The sequence below is a fragment of the Quercus suber genome, unplaced genomic scaffold (assembly GCF_002906115.3).
Source record: "Quercus suber isolate HL8 unplaced genomic scaffold, Cork oak 2.0 scaffold_16, whole genome shotgun sequence".
In the NCBI taxonomy this organism is placed as follows: domain Eukaryota; kingdom Viridiplantae; phylum Streptophyta; class Magnoliopsida; order Fagales; family Fagaceae; genus Quercus; species Quercus suber.
In genome coordinates, this window is record NW_027069481.1 from 2,138,286 (window position 1) to 2,160,431 (window position 22,146).

The following is a 22,146-nucleotide window of genomic DNA, read 5'->3' on the forward strand; positions in this document are numbered from 1 at the left end:
TTTGTCCATGCTTGATTCTCCTCAACAGCTAACATGTTTGACTAATGAGTCCTACTTTGCATGACACCCAGAGACAAAATCAAATTTTCAATGTATAATATAAAACATGACGAAAATATATGGGCATTTAAAAATAATAAAAAAATTCAACCGACGGTGCACCACGTCCATCCAATTTATGGAAGTGGGAAGTCAAAGATACCCATTTTTCAAGCAAAAAAAAAGAAGAAGATACCCTTCATTGTATTGAGCATAAAATATAATTTTTGAAGATATTATTGCCCTTTTGATTAGTAAATTACTCTCGTAGCAATTTTCAATAAAATAAAAAAGAGAAATGATTTTTTTTTTTTATAAAGTTTTAACCTATGGCCGCTTCTGTAATTTTTGTCATTTTTTATTAGACCAAAATATTAATCAGTAGTTTGTGTATGTGGTAATTGAATTTCAGATATCTTATTCACTTATAAATGGTAATTGTAAAAAATCTTTGAAATATAGGAATAAGTTAGGTGTTTGTAATCATGCATGGGTTAAGCGGGAGAGGAGTGCATGCAAGCTATTTTATTTGCTTTGCTTTCATAATGGGGCTTGTTGCAAGTGTAACAGCAATACTAAAGAGTAAAAGAGATACTATTTAACAAGCATTCTTTTGTTTTGCTTTGCTTTTCTTTCTCCTCCCGGCAAGTAAGCCATCTCCATTCCCTTTTGGTTTCTGAAAGTGAAAGGTTCCTCCATTTTTCTAATTGCTCTATGACAACATAAAACATGCATTATTATGTGTATTTGAGAGTGAGAGAGAGAGACGTAGAGATCCGAGGGTCATGATCATCATTTGAATGGTTGGTTATATATGTAGCCTTTTATATGAGCTATAAGCCTATAACGTGTGTCGCATTGCCTACAAGAATATTTACTTTCAGTTTTCGAATCCATCTAAAAGAAAGAAAAAGAATCAACTAGATTTAGTGGATATGGAGATTTAGTGGATAAAAATTAAAGTTATCATACATAATACAAAGAAAATGCCTAATTATTCAATACTTAACAAATAATGTTCTTTCCTCTCAGGCATGTGTTTTATAAATTAATTCATGGTGGAGTATTGAAACTCGCTATTTATGTGAAAAGAAAGAGTAATATTATTTATAGGATTATTTTCTCATAAAATATAACAAGTTAACAACTAATTAATACTCATTTAATCATTTAAAGTAACTTAATGTAGCAACTAAAATCATTTAAAGCAATTTTGTTTCCCACAATAATGACATTCTTTTTTTTTATAAGTTACTCTCACTAGTAGATATAGTATCTTGGATAAAATAAAAATCAGATATTTGTTCTTTCATTCGGATGATGTGTAATGTGTAACTACCGAGAAAACATGGAAGTTAATACTTGTTTTGATTATCAAATTGCAATGCCCCAATAAGCTAAAGTCGCAATATTCCTGTTCAATTGAAAGCAATGTAGCCTGATTATTGCTTCGTCTTTTCACAACATTTCATCGATTTGACACATTCCCACTACTTCTTCTTTTTTCTTTTTTTTCTTTTTTATAGGAAACACATTCCCACCACTTGTTTCCATAAAAATCTTTAATTAAATTGTGATAACTAAAAAACGGCAAGTAGTTTAGATAATAGTAATTCTGTGTGACATTGAACCTAAAATTTTCTTGCTGTGTTGCAACTTACAACTTTATATTACTAAGTTATTAGTTATTACCATTTAACAGGCTTCAAAGATCAGAATGTCACACATTTTTATTTTTAATTAGTTTTTTGATTAAGTCCAACTACGGCACGTGAATATTTTATTTGGATATTAATTGACAAACAAATTCGAATCTCTCTACCCAATACTAATTGTTCAAGCCTTCAAGGTAACAAAAGACATTAGTTAGACTTCAGAGTAATTATCAACCAGGATATTCTAGTTAGAGTACAAAACAAAATAATTTCACTCCTTATCTCTCACTGTTGAGACCTGATGATGCCGGAAATCTCACCAGTGAGTTGCACGATGCTTGTACGCTCAAAACGACACCTGCACAACAAAAAAGAGAAGACCTAACAGAGAGCACCGGTATGGTGCCGGCCAAATACCCTCTGAAGGTCAAGTTAGAACTTCTTTCAACTCTAGAGTGCTAGAGAGGGGTTAATTATGCGTACCTCGATTTATGGGGTATTGGGGCTTTTATAGTAGTCGAAAGTTGACCTTTTTTACTTGGAGTCGAAGTCTTTCCTTGTAGAAATCCTCTTGAGGAGTCCCAAACGTGATGGACAAGTCATATTCCTTATAAAGAAGATCTCCATCGATGCACGCAACTTCTAGAACCCTAATTGCGCTAGGACTCTAATCACCCCTAGAATTTAGGAGGTGTGCCGCAAGTATTCCCATATAGGGATTCTGTCTGACACGTGGCCAACAAATCCGTCCTCACTGAGTCTTGCACCTAATGGGCCCATCCATCAACATTGCTTGGATCCGTCAGCTTATTTTCTCCTCTTCAGTTGCCCCCTTCACCCTATGGGTCCGTGATCTCGGAGTGAAAGGACCCGTGGGTGACGGTTCGATTTGGATCTTGAGAGACTTGTCAATCTTTGACAGGCTAGCCCGAAATTATTTCTGGCGTAGAGGACCTAAATTTTGACCAAGGCACTTTTGGGTGACATGGTCCAACTGTCCTTCCGTAGGTAAGAAGACTTAGAATTTTCACCAAGGCATTCGCGGGTGACTTAGTTCGTCCTTCCACCCGTAGGTAGTAGGACTTAAAATTTGTACCAAGGCACTTGTGAGTGATTTGGTCCGTCCATCTACCCATTGGTAGTAGGACTTGGTCCATCCTTCCACCCGTAGGTAGTAAGATTTAAATTTTGTACCAAGGCACTTGAGTGACTTGGTCCGTCCTTCCACCCGTAGGTAGAAGGACTTAAATTTTGTACCAAGGCTCAAAAAAAAAAAAAAAAAGAGGAGGAAAACGCGTGTTTGGATTGAACTTATTGTTGCTGAAACTGAAAACTGAAAACACTGTAGCAAAATAATTTTTAAATGTGTAAATAGTACCGTGAGACTCACTTTTAATATTTTTTATTACATGAACAGTGCGTAAACAGTGTACGCACTGTTCATGCACAGCTTTTTTGTCTCCCAAAAGTAAAAAAATGCGGCAAAAAAAAAAAAAAAAAGAGGAGGAAAACGCGTTTGCTGAAACGCAAACGCGGAATCCAAACCCCCCCTAAAAGAAAGAAAAAGAATCAACTAGATTTAGTGGATAAAAATTAAAGTTATCATACATAATACAAAGAAAATGCCTAATTATTCAATACTTAACAAATAATGTTCTTTCCTCTCAGGCATGTGTTTTATAAATTAATTCATGGTGGAGTACTGAAATTCGCTATTTATGTGGAAAGAAATAGTAATATTATTTATAGGATCATTTTCTCATAAAATATAACAAGTTAACAACTAATTTACACTCATTTAATCATTTAAAGTAACTTAATGTAGCAACTAAAATCATTTAAAGCAATTTTGTTTCCCACAATAATGACATTCTTTTTTTATATAAGTTACTCTCACTACTAGATATAGTATCTTGGATAAAATAAAAATCAGATATTTGTTCTTTCATTCGGATGATGTGTAATGTGTAACTACCGAGAAAACATGGTAGTTAATACTTGTTTTGATTATCAAATTGCAATGCCCCAATAAGCTAAAGTCGCAATATTCTTGTTCAATTGAAAGCAATGTAGCCTGATTATTGCTTCGTCTTTTCACAACATTTCACCGATTTGACACATTCCCACTACTTTTTTTTTTTTTTAATAGGAAACACATTCCCACCACTTGTTTCCATAAAAATCTTTAATTAAATTGTGATAACTAAAAAACGGCAAGTAGTTTAGATAATAGTAATTCTGTGTGACATTGAACCTAAAATTTTCTTGCTGTGTTACAACTTACAACTTTATATTACTAAGTTATTAGTTCTTACCATTTAACAGGCTTCAAAGATCAGAATGTCACACATTTTTATTTTTAATTAGTTTTTTGATTAAGTCCAACTACGGCACATGAATATTTTATTTGGATATTAATTGACAAACAAATTCGAATCTCTCTACCCAATACTAATTGTTCAAGCCTTCAAGGTAACAAAAGGCATTAGTTAGACTTCAGAGTAATTATCAACCAGGATATTCTTGTTAGAGTACAAAACAAAATAATTTCACTCCTTATCTCTCACTGTTGGGACCCTTTAACTTTTCTTTTTCACTTAAAAAAAAAAAAAAAAAATCTGTTAGGAGAAGTCAATTTCACCCTTATTGAAGTATGCAAGTTAAACTTGAGCTTACCCCTTTGAGGGAAATTAACTCGGAGGCGCCATTAGACTATGTCAAAAGTTTTACAATTCAATGGCATAGCCTACTTTCTTTTACTAAGATAATCAAGGTTTAAAATATCTCCTTCCCTGTTATTGTCAATATATATATATATAATAAAGAAAATGATTTGGACAAATGTACAATTCTTTAAGTTTTCCAATTAAATTAACAATATGATACATTGATCAATACAATATAAATAATGTTATTCTTTTACTGATAATTAAATTCAACGGCTTGATTTACTAGTCAATTAAACTGCATGTTGAATTTAATTAAATAACTTAAGGTACAAAAAATGACAAAATTTTTTTAACTAAATTTTTTTTTAAGTAGCATACCAGATAGTAAATGAAAAAAAAAAAAAAAAAAAAGAACATGACTATATATTTAAAGATTTAACCATTGAATTACATGTTTTTTATATTCTTAAAATGCATATCAATTTCATTCAAAACGGATTTTAATTACTATTTGATCCATAAACATATTTTTATGCATAATTTAAGACTAAAAAATTTTGAAATTTAAACATTTGATTAAATTGATGACATAGTTATTAATCTTTGATATTTTTGGAAATTTGAATTATGGAAAATATAATAAGAAAATGTACTATAACGACAATTTTGTCAAAATTTACATCCAAAAAATATATAAGAGAGTTTGGAGGATTTATCTTCAAATTAGTTTGGAGAGAAACTTTGCCATAAGTTAAACTCCAAAATCTATAGAAGGACGATAGTACTCAATCCCATCCCTCTCCTTTGTCATGGGTTTGATCTGCCTCCCTTTCCCTGGAGGGGGAGAGGAGAGGGGTGGGGCGGGATGACTTTATAAGGTGGAGAATACTTTCAAGCGAAGGGAGGGAGTGACTTTATAAGGTGGAGAAATACTTCAAAGAAGGGAGGGGAGAGGGAGGGGGATGACTTTATAAGGTGGAGAAATACCTTCCAAGGAGGGAGGGGGGGAGAGGGGGGGGGGGATGACTTTATAAGGTGGAGAAATACCTTTAAAGGAAGGGGCAGGGGGGATGACTTTATAAGGTGGAGAAATACCTTTAAAGGAAAAGGGAGGGGGAGAGAGGAGGGGGGTGACTTTATAAGGTGGAGAAATACCTTTGAAGCACAATACCAACGTGACTTTTAGTAATCTTTATAAGGTAAAATAGATAAACAATTATCATATTTAGTTACTTCAGTTGATAGTTCATTAATCATTTTAACCTAAGACATAACAAAGATTCTTTCAAATCATAATATCCGGTTCATCAAAAACCAAATTAGGATAAATTTATGAATGCTGATTGTTTATTTTCCTATCTATTTCTTTAAATAAAGATTTAAAAAATTCCAGTGGATTACATTGATTTTTTTTCATGTTAGATCTTATAAGATATTCTATTTAGAGATGGGTTCAAGTTACACCTAGTGTAACTTTACAAAAGTTACACCTTTTTTAAACCGTCGATTTCTAAGAAATCTAATGATTAGAAAATCACTATAATCAATGTCATCTTTAAAATTAATTGCTTTCCATATTAGCTAACCTAATTAATTTGAGAAAATATTATATTATTTTCTTTTTAACTTTTTTTCTCTCTCCTAATCAATTCATCCTTAACCTTACACAAAAGCATATTCTTAACGTTCTTGGGCATGGAAATATGCACTGGATTGAAATGATTGTCTAAACTCAGCCAATTAATTCTTCGTCCAGGCTTGCCTGCTGTACAACTGAGATCAAGCTAGGTTCAAAATTTAGTAGCCAGAAGATTCATGCCTGAGCAGTCTTTTACTTGATTAGCCTTAGGGGTCTAAACATACAAGATTAAGCCAAATGGCTTCTAGATACTCGTGTTCTTGTAAATACCTTCTAAAAACTATCCTCTGATTGTGAAACATGCCCAATCATTAGCTTGAAGAAGTTGTTTAGAAGAAAGTATACTTTGGGGTGAATTGGCTTTTATTTTTTATGAATACAATCCTTGTTTCCTGAGAATATGAGATTTAACGAAATTTATACTATAAATCTGCCTAGCATTTGATAGGCAGATTTATATTATTGTTGCAGGATTTTCTGTAATTTAAGCCTAGCACTGGAGCTATTAGTGATGTAGCCCTAGGTAATTGTGAATGATAAAAGTTTGATTTTTTTGCAATTGATTTAGCGATGTGACATTCAAAAGCTATAATGGGTATGTTGAGAAAGATTCCCAGCAAAAGTATTTGTTAATTTTGATAAATCAAGAGAGCAATAATACAAGGGTTTTGTTTGAATATGCAGGACTTGGTCATTACACAATCCCTGATCAATGGCTTCTTTAACAATTGAAAGTCCATCACAACGGCCTTCATGCCTAAGAAAGTTGAGAATATGCTTTTGTGTAAGGTTAGGGATGAATTGATTAGGAGAGAGAAAGAAAGTTAAAAAGAAAATAATATAATATTTTCTCAAATTAATTAGGTTGGCTAATATGAAAAGCAATTAGTTTTAAAAAAGACATTGATTATAGTGATTTTTTAACCATTAGATTTCTTATAAATATACTGTTTAAAATAGGTGTAACTTTTGTAGAGTTACACCAGGTGTAACTTGAACCCATCTCTTCTATTTATTATGTGCTTATATTTATTCCTTTTGATTCTTGAAAGGGAAGAGAGAGCAATGGTGATTAACGGTATTGACCTAGTAATTTAAGATAATTTGACATGACATGACCTGAGAATGAAATTTAAGCCAAACATTGTCTTTGACAAAAAAACAAGAGGTTACTATACCATAAACGTACGAAACATTCAGCAAAAAAAAAAAAAAACCTACTTAACTTAATTAGCAAATTGCCCCTCAAAAAACAAAAACAAAAAAACTTAATTAGCTAATTAATGAATTATTGAAATACATAATTAGGGGAGAGGGATTTACATGATAAAAGAATACCAATCACCGTATGCAGACAATCATGATAGGATCTCTAAAATTTTTAGGGTACCTATGTCACAGTTCCTAAGATCCAATTTATCTACCTTGGATCCTGTCAAAAAAAATTTTATCTCACTTGGAGTGAGTCAATTGAATTTTGTTATATCATTAATAATTTAAACAAATCTTGGTTATCACTATTTTTGCATTTATGCAAATTATAAATAACGTGGTAAAAACTATTCACTAATTTTAAAATGGATGAATATGATTTTAGTAACTCTATGATGAAGCTACCTTAAGACTCTAAAGGGTTTTAATCTGCAAATAATCACCCATAAATTCCTTTTATTGTGTTCATGGTCTCTCGCTTGTTTTGAATACTACCCAATTTAATAACCTGACATTGTTGTTTGCTACTTTGCTTGCTTCAATGAAGGTGGAAAAAAAAGTTTAAACGGTTGAGCTCAAACTATAAGCAAAATAAATTTCTATATGTTTTGTTGAAAATTTGTACTTTTTTTTTAGAGGGATTGAAAATTTGTACTTGAAACTATATAAAAGACAAAATTTTTAAGTTAAGCATTAAATAAGTAAGTTGTCATTAGTCAAAGTTATTATATGTCTGTTTTGATAGAAAAAAATATAATATATATATATATATATAGGAAATGATTATACTCAAAAAATATATATATATAGGAAATGATTCACTGTCTACTCTCTCTCTCTCTCTCTCTCTCTCTCTCTCTCTCTCTCTCTCTCTCTCTCTCTCTCATTTGGTTGCCCTAATTTTCTTCCTAAATGAGGTGTGTAGGGTATATTTTTGTGGCCCAAACCCAAAATATTTGAATTATGAGCCCAATGAACCAAGAACAATGAATTTGTAGAGAATGGATGAAAGAGCTAGGTTGATTGTGGACTAAATAATCGTTAATTACGGTGCCAAGAAGGAACTGATAAATAACAGACTTCAAAGTCTTTCAATTTTATGTCTGAAGAGGAATATTATTGAGAGAAAAATCAATACAAATCTCCAAAAGTCCCTTTTTCTCTAAGCTTTTTCATTATATAGCATCCTTCCTCGTCATCTTCATTGTCCACTTGTTCTTCATCTAAGTGTCTACTGGAGTATGTGTCACATCAGATTTCTTCCTTAACTTTCTGTGAGTGGTGATAGCTAGATTGACACTGTTCAGGGGTCTTCTCCACATTAATGCAGCCAGAAAAGCAGATGCAGTGCATTTAATATGGTGGTGGCAGTTTTTCCTTTTAGATATTTCTCCATTCTTCTTATTTCCAGGCATGTCCAAAACTTATCTAGATTGCTGAAGTTATTAGTAAGATCATTCGAACCCCCTAGATATTTGCTTGACCAAGAATCTTTACATTCGAGGAGAATGATCTATTCGGAATGCTAGTGCTCTCTTCGGACGGATCTTCTTCACTCCCAGTTATCTTTCTTTCATGCGAAACACTCCTCAACAATTTTCGCCTCTTCGGACACACAATAACCTTCACATAAGGCTTTGGGCTCAATACATAAGTTTGAGTTTTTACCCCCCACAAGGTGAGTAATGAGAATTACCATATTCTTATGGTAAAAATTTCAAACTTACTCTTATACTTTGTCTGCGAATTCATAAATGAATGAAATGGAATATATTTAATTAATGAGAAAGAAAAATGGAATGAAATGATATTAATTTATCTTGATGGGATGTTTTAAAATAGAAAAATGTTAACGAATACTCTAAAAATATTGGTTTAAAAATGATTTTTAGAAATATTTTATGGAAAAATGATCATAAAACAATTAATTTTGTTGACGATTTTTTATATTTCCTATAAAAGTAATATCAAAATTTCTTAATATGGTTTATTAATAATTACCTTAAGAGCACTCATTAACATGACTCTTTAAAATAATATAATAATGTAAGTAACTTTATTTGAGACTAACATTAGAATAAATAGAATGAAATCATTTATAGCAACATTACTGTAGGGATAAAGGGCCCAAATATGAGTATTGGGCCATGGGCTGTGTCCGAGGACATCAAGTAGTCTAAGGATAGGTAATAATGATGGAGGTCTATAGGACAATGGTCCGTGGAAGGATTTTGGTCATGAGGAATTGGAAATGTTGTCCGAGGAGAAGTACCTCCTCGGCTAAACAAAGTAGAGGTCATAAGTCTGACCTTTCATAAAAAAACGAGGCAACAAACGATCATACTGGCAAGGAGAAGCATTAGGTGGGGATAAGACAAAAAAGAGTTGGGAAATATCTGAGAAGAAAGCTAGTACCACCGTATTATATACTCTGCAGCTAACCTCCTGGCCGCATTAATGTGGATGTGATACCTAAACAATAACATTCAACATTACAGCTATCCACAAAGATTTCAAGAATGTGCTAATGAGACAAGTATCAAAGTCAACAATCTGATCTATATGTAGAGGGCAAAGATGAAGTAAGGAAGGGGAATAAAAAGAAGAAAGATCCTACTACAAAGTGATCATCAAATAATTTGTAGAAAAATCACTGTACGCTCAAGAACTGTAATTTTGTATAAATCTAAGAGAAAAATATATATAAGAACAACCTTTCTCGGACTTAACCGAGGAGGACTTTTCTTGTCCAAACTTTTTGTTTATGCTTTCCAGTAACAACTAACCTATTGTGATTATTGTCCACCTCACTCATTGAAAGTTCAGTTTCAAGCCCACTTTCTACGAATTTATTGTTTTGGGCTCTTTGAGCCATTGACCTTATTTTTGGGCTTTAGGAGCAAAACGTGTCCTTACAATTACTATTATACCCCCCTATTTTAAAAAAATAAAATGTTGAAGTATAAAGATATTTTAGGAGTTTTAGTAACAATTTCATTAAATTTCATTTAATTCATTTCAACTGCCCTCAATTTTGGGTGGAATAAGAATTTGAAATTTTGAAAGAAAATTGAGAAATGAGTGTCTCATCCTACCATTTTTATTTTCCATTTAAACTCCTAAAAATAGAAGAAATATTCTAAAATTATTATTTTTCACCCCTCTTCCCATACAAAGTGTTCAGCAAGAAATAAGGTACCACTAGACTATAAAAGCTTTAGTCATGTAAAGTCACATCTAAGGGTTAGTACATTAGATGTTTGCCAAGATCGGCACAACTGATATTAATGAAGGGTGTACCTATATGTCATCACAAGACTTCAATGATAGTTTTGGCAGGAGGGGGAGTGCATCATTCCAACTTTTGCTATATTAGAGTAGTTTAGTTTTACTACCAAGTGAGTTGAGTCAAATGGTACCTCCCCATATTTGAAGTGCATGGAAGAACGCAGTTACTTCGGTTTTGAGCCCTTGGGAGAGGGATGGGGTATTTGTGCAGTAAACTATTACTAACCAGTTAAAAAAAGAAAAGAAAAAAGAGTAGTTTAGTTTTTTCCCCCCTGTAAAAAATACAAGAGACAGGAGAGTTCAAGGGCTAGCTAATATGGTTATAAACAATATTAAATAGTTTTCCAATTTTTGAAATGGTAAAAAATCTAAATAAGAGTGAGCAAGCCAACTTGGGTTGTAAACGAGCCGAGTTTAGTTGATTATTGAATGATCAAGCCCTTCTCAACAACAAATATAAAATATTCAAGCTTGGCTTAATCTTGAACAAAACCTACAAACTATGTTTGAAAGCTTAAGCTTTTGGACTATCTAACAAGCTCAAGCTCAGCTTGATTCATTAGTCAAGTTGAACTCGAGCTCAATATCAAGTTTTTGAGTTCGAAATCCAATACAAATACAGTATCAACCCCATATTAAGCACATTATCAAGCCTATTTGGTTTAGACATATGGTTTCAACCCCAATTTAAGCCCGACATGTATTTTATCAAGCCCTTTTATTCACAAGCTTATTCATGAACTTTTATTTTTTTTGGCTTAGGCTTGACTCATTTACTAAACAAACTTAAAATTAAGACTGAAATTTGACTTATTTAAAAACAAACAAACTAAAAAAAAAACCTTTTTTTGATTGAATCAAAGCAAAGCTATTTATGAATGGTTTGATTCATTTACAACCCTAAAGCTAAGCTTAACTTGAATAGCAACCTCGTGAAGATTTATCTTCTTCTTTTTTTCTTCAAGAAACTAGTGAAGATTTATCTTGCTAACTTGAAAGTGACTAGCCTCAATATCCTACCATTTATTTAATTCTAGAAAATAATAATAATAACAACCTAGTGAAGTAGTGAGTAACTCCATCAACTTTATAATTTATATAAATGTAATGCCTAAATTTTAGAGTCATTAAGGGGTGTTTGTTATTGTTGTTTAAATAATAGTTTTCAGTATTTAAACAACATTACACTTATTTTTACCAACTTTTTTACTTATATATATTTCTACAAAACAATAATAACATTACTAAAAATATTTTACCAAACAGGCCATAATTTTCAAAAGGTTGTACGTGTGCCTTGACAAATTGCAGCAGTGTCTGAGTCATGCAGATTACAGACTCACCCGTGACAATAATATATTATTCCTTTTTTGAGAGGTGTTATATGTATAATATTTTTACAATAAATCATAAGTGTTTAGTTATTATTGATTCAAATTTGAACTTAGCACAAAAATTACTTTTTTGTCCCAACAATAACTATCAGTAACAACTTGTCACTTAAGATTTGTTATAAAAATATTGTAAAAATATTATAGACATAACATTTCTCATTTCTTTTGAAGGCACACATGATAAAAAAAAAAAAAAATCCTACAATTTATTTACCTAGAAAAACTTTTAGTTACGCGCCTACACCGCACCTAGAATTTATACGCTGAAATCTGTATCCAACAAAATTCAAAGACCACGGTTTTGATTACAACCATAATTGCATAGCAAAGTCCAAAAACCCTTAAAAGATACATTTAAAAGTACTATCCACCGTACACAATCTATTTTTTTTTTACTAATCCTCTCACGCGCTTACTAGTGAGTGGGGATTTTTTTTTTTTTTTTCTGAAAAACATAAAAATTTTCTTCAGCCAATAAAGAAGGAATTGCGACCATTTCGGGATTGAGTTCAGAATCTGTGTGTTTTTATCAAACAGCCAAACAGACCTTTACCTCAAATACTTTTTTTTATTGCTACACAACTTTTTAACAATAAAAAAAATAAAAAACAAAAATTAAGGATTTAAAAAAAAAAAAAGCATAGGAAAATAAATTATATAAATTCATTGGATGAAGCTCCGCGTCATTTTGAGTAAATCCAAAAATATAAACAAAATAAAATAAAAGATTATACGAGAAAAAGGCCAAAATTGTGGGTCCCAAAGCACCTTCATAGTGGCACCCACTTTTACCTTTCACTTTCAGACAACACCCCCATTACTCAGTCAGTGTGTTTATTTAAGCAGAGGTATACAGCACATTCATTATAGGCAAGAGTTGCAAAACCATTTCACGCGACAAACAAACTTGTTGTTATTATTATTATTATTATTATTATAGCAGTGTTGTAGTGTTGTGTTGTGGTGGGTGTGAAATTCTCTCTCACACCAATTATTTTTCTTTCACTCACAAAAGAAAAGAAAAGGAAAGGAAGGAAAAGGAAAGACAAAAACCAGCTGTGTTGGTTTTCCTTTACTTTCTCTCTCCAAAAGAAGCTTAGAATAAAGTGTTTATATAAGAGAAAGAAAAGAAAGAATAACAAAAAGGCCACTGCTTTGTTAAGTTGAAGCTGCTTATACAAAAGAGGATTACTTGCTTGCTTTGTTTGCTTCATGGTCACCATGATGGGGTTGAAGCTTGTAATGTGGAATGTGATAGTGGTGGTTTTGTTGGGTTTAAGTGTTGGTATTGCTAAAGCTTCTGTGTCCTATGATTCTAAAGCTATCACCATTAATGGGCGGAGAAGGATTCTCATTTCTGGATCCATTCACTACCCAAGAAGCACCCCTGAGGTATTTTGCTCCAAATGTGCTTTCTGGGTCTCTTTTTTTTTTTTCTGGTTTTTCTCAGTTTCTCTGGTCTTTTGTTGTTTTTCTTTAACTGGGTACCTCTAAAATTCCCCCCCTTTATAGCTTTTTCAATTTTTTGAAAAAAAAAAAAGCTTTATTTTTGTTGTTTATTTTTGTTTTCAAAGTTTTAGTCTTTTTGGTGTTGTTGCAGATGTGGCCAGATCTTATTCAGAAGGCTAAGGAAGGAGGTTTGGATGTGATTCAGACTTATGTTTTCTGGAATGGGCATGAGCCTCAACCTGGCAAGGTAATGGATAATGGCAGATGTTTTTCTTTTCTGTGAATCAATGTTATATTTATGGAATAGAGTATTTGAATTATGTGTACTGATACTACTTATTTGTTACAGTATTACTTTGGGGGGAACTATGATCTGGTCAAATTTATCAAGCTGGTGAAGCAAGCTGGCCTTTATGTTCATCTCAGGATTGGTCCTTATGTTTGTGCTGAGTGGAACTTTGGGTAATACTAAATTTATCTGAATTCTAAAAATATAAATATGTACATAAATTTACTGTAAGTTTTGAAAATCTGAGTGTGAGAATATAATTTATTTTCAGGGGATTCCCTATTTGGCTCAAGTACATTCCGGGGATCAATTTCAGAACAGATAATGGGCCTTTTAAGGTTAGAAGCTTCTGATTCTTACATCTGAAATACCCTCATGTATCTCAGTTTCTTTCATATGGCATTGATTTGATTTATTTTTCAACTGGATTTTGATTTTCAATTTGTTGTAATGAAGTATCAAATGCAAAAATTCACAACAAAGATTGTCAATATGATGAAGGCTGAAAGGTTGTTTGAGTCTCAAGGTGGTCCAATAATTCTATCCCAGGTTGGCACAGCACTGTATTCTACTTCTTCACTTAATCCAATGAACTTCTATAATTTTTACCAATAGAACTTAAATTTGTATTCATTTAATAATAAGAGGTAGTAAAGTAAGAGGAGTATCTTTCTCTGCCAATGTTTGTGACAGATTGAAAATGAATATGGACCCGAGGAATATGAAATCGGTGCACCCGGTCAAGCTTACACCAAATGGGCTGCCAAAATGGCTGTGGGGCTCGGCACCGGTGTCCCATGGGTAATGTGCAAGCAAGATGATGCCCCTGATCCTGTTGTAAGTGCAGCCTAACTTTCTTTCCTTTTGTCATTACCTTTTTACCTTTACTTAGCATGTTCAATTAACTCAAACCAACCCTTGATGATTACTTGCTGATGCTACGTTCCCACAGTCCCTAGTGGGGTTGCCACTCAATAGTGTGATGTCCCCATGTTAGCCATTGAGGAAATGAATAATTATTCCTCATTGCACATGGCTAAACACTATTCTATCTCTGTCCTGTCTGTGACTGTTGCAATTATTTAATTCACTTTCGCAATTGAGATTTGTAACAGAGATTTATGACTCTGTTTTCTAATTAATTATTCACACATACATACACCTTCTAACTTCTATAGTGGCACAGATAAATAATACCTGTAGCTTTTCTAAGCTTGTAATCCTAAGTTAATTGTTACGAGTCGTGTATATTACGTTGGGTGCTTTCCAATAAAAATAAAAAATTGGTGTGAGTCATGTATCTTTGGTTGACTTCTTGGCTGTTGGAATTATAGTTTTATTATTGCTTTGTGCTCTGGTGGTTTATCCATTCTTTCCTCTCTTTTTTTTTCTTTTTTTTTTTTCTTCTTCTTCTCTTTCTAATTTCAAATATGTATCCAAACAGATTAACACTTGCAATGGTTTCTACTGCGACTACTTCTCTCCCAACAAAGCTTATAAACCCAAGATGTGGACAGAAGCCTGGACTGGCTGGTAAATATGTGTGCTTTTAGCTTGAACTGGGCACTAGATTCTGTCATTCTTTGTTGAATATATAAATTTATTATGATTCAACTGCTAACCTAGAAGTAAGTGAGTAGATTGCTTTAAGTTATTTTCTGATTAATTATCCTTTGTTCTCTGTAACATGTACAGGTATACTGAGTTTGGAGGTCCAGTTCCTTATCGACCAGCTGAAGACTTGGCTTTTTCAGTTGCAAGGTTTATACAGAAAGGGGGATCATTCATTAATTATTATATGGTAACTTCATTGTTTCTGTGGAGTGACTCCTATGTCCTGAATAATTGATTGAACTGAGCTTTATTTGTTTGTTTTCATGTTTTCAGTATCATGGGGGAACCAATTTTGGCCGAACCGCTGGTGGTCCTTTCATTGCTACTAGTTATGATTATGATGCTCCTATTGATGAATATGGTATGCACAAAGGAGTTATGTTATTAAACATTTCATTTGTGTATTTTTATTAATATAGAACCATAACTACTTATATGTTTTCCAATCGTTTGTATTCGTTTTAATAGAATATTTTTTCATCATCCAGTTTTGCTACACTTACATTAGTTTTCAAATGTCACTTGGCGCCCTGTGCCACATCATGGTGGAGTGGTTGCTGCTGTCACTTCACCATAAAGCAAGAGGCAATTCTTCTTTTTTTAAAATAAAAGTAAAAAATCCCCCCATTTATTTTTTACTCTGGTGTAATAGCGACTATATTGTCCTTATTATGCACGGGGTGTGTTTGTGATGGAAATATCATGATAATTCTAATGACTATGTAAAATCTGATAATTTGATTAGTTATACAATATATCTGGTAAGAAAACAACTGACCATCATTTGATGGGTAACGCACGTATATCTAACATTACAAGCTAAAGATTGACTAAGATGACTGCAACCTAACTAGTTGTTGTATCATTTAAACCTTTGGCATTATAGTCATTTTCATTGTACGCAGATTGTGATAGCTTAAGAAATTACTATGATAAGAATGAAAAGATTTTGGATGGATGTAACCCATCATCTGGCGGTTCCTTCCCTTGTGAAACAATCAAATCTATAATCATTATAAATTTAGGGTATTTGTATAGTTTTATTGATGAAGTAAAAGTTCTTTGACTATTTAACAGTTTTTCCACCTAAGGAACACACACTGACACAGACAAACAAAAAAGTTATTAACTCTACTTTCTCCAGAATTTATTTTCTCCCCTAAAATTAGAACTGGATTGCACTGTATGAATTTTAAGAATTGCTACTTCTTTCTCTATGTAGGACTCCTGAGACAACCTAAATGGGGTCATTTGAAAGATTTGCATAGAGCAATAAAGCTGAGCGAACCAGCTTTAGTATCTGGAGATCCCACTGTGACATCACTTGGAAATTATCAAGAGGTTAAATGGATTTCTGTTTACTATGAATTGGTACTCATTCAGTCATTCCTCAGATTGCCTCAACTAAAACTCACTCCCAAAATTTCATTTTTCTGGTACAGGCTCATGTATTCAAATCAAAATCTGGAGCTTGCGCTGCATTCCTTGCCAATTATAATCCAAGAACTTTTGCAAAAGTGGCTTTTGGGAATATGCATTACAACCTGCCTCCTTGGTCTATCAGTATTCTTCCAGATTGCAAGAACACTGTATACAATACTGCCAGGGTGAGAAAAAAGGCTTTTGATACTCTCTGTTGAATTTCATTGGTCATGGTTGTCAGTACTCGAGACTTACTCTGGTCCGCGCATATACAGGCTACCTTGAAAAAATATTTGTGATTTACTACAAAGAATGCAAATGTTAGCTCTACCAAATAAGTTTTGATTTCTTTGAATCTTTATTAGAGGGTATTGTAAGATACGTTCATATTTCCACGTGATACTTATGTTTAGCATCTAACTCTTTGTGTTTTTTAACTTATATATTGATCTTCCTCAAAAACGAAAAAATAGGATTTTCCTGTTAGAAGCTTCCTGGTAAACAAACTTCGATAATTTATACCAAAATTTCTGTCAGGTTGGTGCCAAAGTTCACTAATGAAGATGACTCGGGTTCCCGTTCATGGAGGATTCTCTTGGCAGTCATACAATGATGAGACAACCTCCTCTGATGACAGTCTTTCACAACGGCTGGGTTGTTGGAGCAGATAAATACAACAAGAGATGCCTCTGACTATTTGTGGTACTCGACAGAGTGAGTAACATAAGCCCATACATGGTTTTTTTTTTTTTTTTTTTTTTTTTTTGAGGTGGGGTGGCCTGGGTGGGGGAGTGTTTTTGTTAACAAAATATTTTCTTATAAATTTCATATGCCCTATGGATTTCCAATCTTTTAAATGTATTATTTTTCCTCCCCAGTGTTAAGATTGACGCCAATGAAGAATTTCTGAAGAGCGGATATTATCCTTATCTTACAGTCTTATCTGCTGGCCATGCTTTGCATGTTTTCATCAATGGTCGACTATCAGGTAGGCAGCATATTGCCTGTTTCAGGCATTTTCTTAACCAACTTCTATGGATAGTAACTTCCAATAGCCACGGCAATGATGAAAGGAATTTTGTTTAGTCACTTTCATTGATAGTGCTTGTTTATAGTCGTATCATTCTGTATGCTCTCAAACACAACCTGAATAAACAAGGTTACTTTAACTAATAGTGCTTAATCACTTTGTGTTCTGCCCTCTTTAACACGTTACTTTCTTGATTTTTATCAGGAACTGCCTACGGAAGTCTAGAAAACCCAAAACTAACATTTAGCGAAGGTGTGAATTTGAGAGCTGGTATTAACAAAATCTCACTTCTAAGTGTTGCTGTTGGTCTCCCGGTTTGTCCTCTCTCTCTCTCTCACACACACACACACACACCCCTTATTTTTTGTGAACAATGTGCATGGCCATTTTCAATTTAACCTTATTGTCTTTCCTGCTGTCTGTGATATGTTCAGAATGTTGGTCCACATTTTGAGACATGGAATGCTGGTGTTCTTGGTCCAATTTCATTGAGTGGTCTTAACGAGGGGAGAAGAGACTTGTCATGGCAGAAGTGGTCTTACAAGGTTTGTCTTCAAACATATATTCTGTATTCTTTCCCTGAAATGCTACAGAATCACTTAATTTCTTGTTTCCCATCAGATCGGTCTTAAAGGAGAAGATTTGAGCCTTCATTCACTTAGTGGAAGTTCCTCTGTTGAGTGGATTGAGGGTTATTTAGTGGCCCAAAGGCAGCCACTGACATGGTACAAAGTGAGTTTCTCAAACCTTAAGTAAAGCTTCTTATTATTAGTGAACTTTGTAAGGTCTTACTTAGGGGTTCCATCAAGATATAACTAGTGACATAATTGTGGTATTCTTGGTCTGGCACTTTCTTATATCTTGTTTTTAGTTCTTAAAAAGAAACGTAAGTTATGTTTGGAGTTTTAGCTGAATTACAACTTTTCTTTTGAAAAAGGAAAATTTAGATAGAAATTTATATCAGACATGTTTTCATATGATAAGGAATATGCAAGCAAACCCATTTAAGCGGCAATTTGCTGCTAAGGCCAGAACTGACTTCCCTGTGTCATGTTTCAGACTACGTTCAATGCTCCAGCTGGAAACACCCCATTGGCCTTGGATATGGGCAGTATGGGTAAAGGTCAAATATGGATAAATGGACAGAGTGTTGGCCGATACTGGCCTGCTTATAAAGCATCTGGTACTTGTGGTGAATGTAATTACGCTGGAACATTTGATGAGAAGAAATGCTTAAGCAATTGCGGTGAGGCTTCCCAAAGATGGTAAGAGAAAAGTTATATTGCTTTAGAGCTTTGTTGTGCTGATAATGAACTATTGGGAACTTACAAATGCTAATAAATTTCAGGTATCACGTTCCTCGTTCGTGGCTAAAACCTGCAGGGAATTTGCTGGTTGTTTTCGAAGAATTGGCAGGAGACCCAAATGGGATATTTTTAGTTAGAAAGGAAATTGATAGTGTATGTGCTGATATCTTTGAGTGGCAGCCAAACCTCATGAGTTGGCACATGCAAGCCATTGGTAAAGTTAGTAAACCAATTAGACCTAAAGCTCATTTATGGTGTGGCCCTGGCCAGAAAATTTCTTCAATAAAGTTTGCTAGCTTTGGAACACCAGAAGGTGCTTGTGGAAGCTTCCGCGAGGGAAACTGTCATGCCCACAAATCATACGATGTCTTTCAAAGGGTATACTACAATCTTCCTTTACTTATGCCATCTCTTTTTGCCCTTACTTCTTCATAATCCATTGCTATACCAAGTCAAGATGCTAAATGATAGCCTCATGCCCTATTCCTGAGAAATATATACCAAGTCAATAATGCCATGCATACTATAATAGATGCCCACTTCTAATTTTAATGCTTGGATGGTGCTCCAACTTAGCTGAGTTATATAAGGCATAACTTTTGAAAACTTTCATCTTTTAAATAATCTAAAGTGTTGAACCTGGAGGCCAACTAAACTTTTTGGCCTCTGCTCACTTTTTTATTCTTTCGTACTTGATTCCTTAAACAACTAGTTCTTCTTGCAGAATTGTGTTGGGCAGAACTCCTGCTCAGTTACTGTAGAGCCTGAAAATTTTGGAGGAGATCCATGTCCAAATGTCATGAAGAAACTTTCAGTGGAGGCTGTTTGTAGCTGAAGTGAATAAAGGTCCTACATCGATTTTCTCAAGACCCCAATACAGAAATTTCAGCTGATATATTTTTGGATAAATTATCTACACGTCCAGAGCATCATGACCATTCATTTTGGCTTTTCCAGGGTGAAGTTGTACAAATATACAACACACTGACTGGCTGAAAGCATATACGGATTGTGAAAATGATAGTTGATGAGTTATATGTATACACTAGCCATTGTTTTGATTGGTGGCCAGCATGTTACATGAAGGTAGAAGTGAAAGGACACGTTGAAGTGAAAGGAATGGTCAAGAGCACATCGAGATGATACTATTTGAGTCCATGTGCAAATTTTTTTTTGTAGTTTTAGAATTTGGAAGCCTCTGGTTCCTGTAATGTTATGTTTCATTTTCTTGTAAGAAAGGTTTCAAATCTAATAAAAATTATCAAGCTTTTTTAATTGTTTTGCATTCTTCCACCTTTTTCCAGGGTGAAGTTGTACAAATATACAACACACTGACTGGCTGAAAGCATATACGGATTGTGAAAATGATAGTTGATGAGTTATATGTATACACTAGCCATTGTTTTGATTGGTGGCCAGCATGTTACATGAAGGTAGAAGTGAAAGGACACGTTGAAGTGAAAGGAATGGTCAAGAGCACATCGAGATGATACTATTTGAGTCCATGTGCAAATTTTTTTTTGTAGTTTTAGAATTTGGAAGCCTCTGGTTCCTGTAATGTTATGTTTCATTTTCTTGTAAGAAAGGTTTCAAATCTAATAAAAATTATCAAGCTTTTTTAATTGTTTTGCATTCTTCCACCCAAAAAAAAAAAAACACCTTGTGATGGTGCTTTCTTGTTTCTGCATGCACTGAATTAGTGAATTTACAATAAGAATTGACAACAGTAGCTGAAATAAGGTACTGACTCTTTAAAAATCCTCCTACCTTCTTCTGCCATGGAATGTAAAATGGATGGAAAAAATTATAAAACCTAACAAATGGAAAATAAATGAGCCTACTTAAAGTAGACATGCACCTTTCTTTTACTGTTATATAGATAATATATTGGTCTTATATATGCTTTGATCGGTGATCACAATGAAAGAGATATCCAAAGGATGTTGTATTTATGCAACTCTGCTTTCGTGTGTTAAAAGGAAATTTGGATTTTTTTTAATTAAATTTTTTGTGTGGTTTTTTGAAAAGCAAATAGTAGTGAAATTCATAATAAATGAAGAAACCAGCTTTTTTTAGTCCATTGATGACTCATTAGACCATACATTCATAATAAATGAAGAAACCAGCTTTTTTAGTCCATTGATGACTCATTAGACCATACATTCATAATAAATGAAGAAACCAACTTTTTTAGCCCATTAAAGACTCATTAGCGGGCTACAAGCTGTGTAGTTGTCCAAAAAAGACTACAAAATAATAAATCTAAACTTTAGTTATGGTTGTGAGATTTAATATTATTAAGAAGGGAATGTCATCATAGAACCTTCAAGTAACGAAATAAAACAAAAGTATTACAATATAGTTTTTTATATCAAAAGAAAATTTGTAATGTGATAGCCTTTTGTGGCCTCTTCTGCAAATATCCTTAAGCAATGCAATAGAAAAATTTTTAAAGCAGTAATCTGTGGCGACCTTTTACTGACTTAGTGAGAGTCATATAGACCACATATTTTTCAACAATCGGTTATGTTAGCATAATATTTATGATGAAAGAGGTAAATTATTCAGTACTTTCTATGAACCAAATCACATACACCCTTGAACAATGTCTAAAGCCTAAGTTTTTTAATAAGCTATCTAAACAGAAAAAGGGAAGGAAAAAAATATTGAAATTTAGTCACAGATCCCAATTTGTCATCTCTTTCTTTCATAAGATTGGGATTGTGTCCAGTGCATCAGCTGTACTGGATACTTTAAGATACGAACATATGTCCAAAACTGGATACGTATTCATATTCCAATGTGTCTAGTGCACTAATGCATTGGACATAAGTTGTGTCACTCTTTTAATATGAGCTTCTTTTTCATCATAATTTCTTTACACATAATCAATTATTATTAACAACAGTGGTCGCAACCCATGCCCAGTATTAAAAATTTTCAACACACAAATATGATAAATTTTGACAATTTATAATTGTAAGTTTGCCTACTAATCACTTCTCCCAAATCTTGCAAAAGTAGTCAAGTTTTGCAACTACAAAACTAAAATAATAATGAAAGAAATAAAATTACCTAATTGGTCCAACCGTAATCAATCTTTTTGCTAAAAGCAATTCCCAAATTTCTCAAGAGTAAA

At 33.3% G+C, this 22,146-nt stretch overlaps 1 protein-coding gene across 1 annotated transcript; it reads left to right on the forward strand.

Moving 5' to 3' along the window:
- Window positions 1-12,749: 12,749 nt before the first annotated feature.
- LOC111985192 (beta-galactosidase 1) lies at window positions 12,750-20,282 on the forward strand. Its single transcript, XM_065783067.1, is given in 20 exon segments — window positions 12,750-13,288; window positions 13,497-13,592; window positions 13,695-13,807; window positions 13,906-13,972; window positions 14,091-14,183; window positions 14,328-14,471; window positions 15,079-15,167; window positions 15,330-15,435; window positions 15,522-15,609; window positions 16,471-16,589; window positions 16,691-16,862; window positions 17,214-17,303; window positions 17,306-17,384; window positions 17,549-17,658; window positions 17,905-18,014; window positions 18,135-18,245; window positions 18,322-18,432; window positions 18,760-18,965; window positions 19,049-19,385; window positions 19,732-20,282. Coding segments are annotated over 20 exon segments (2,532 nt in total). The 5' UTR covers window positions 12,750-13,108; the 3' UTR covers window positions 19,843-20,282.
- The last annotated feature ends 1,864 nt before the right edge of the window (window positions 20,283-22,146 follow it).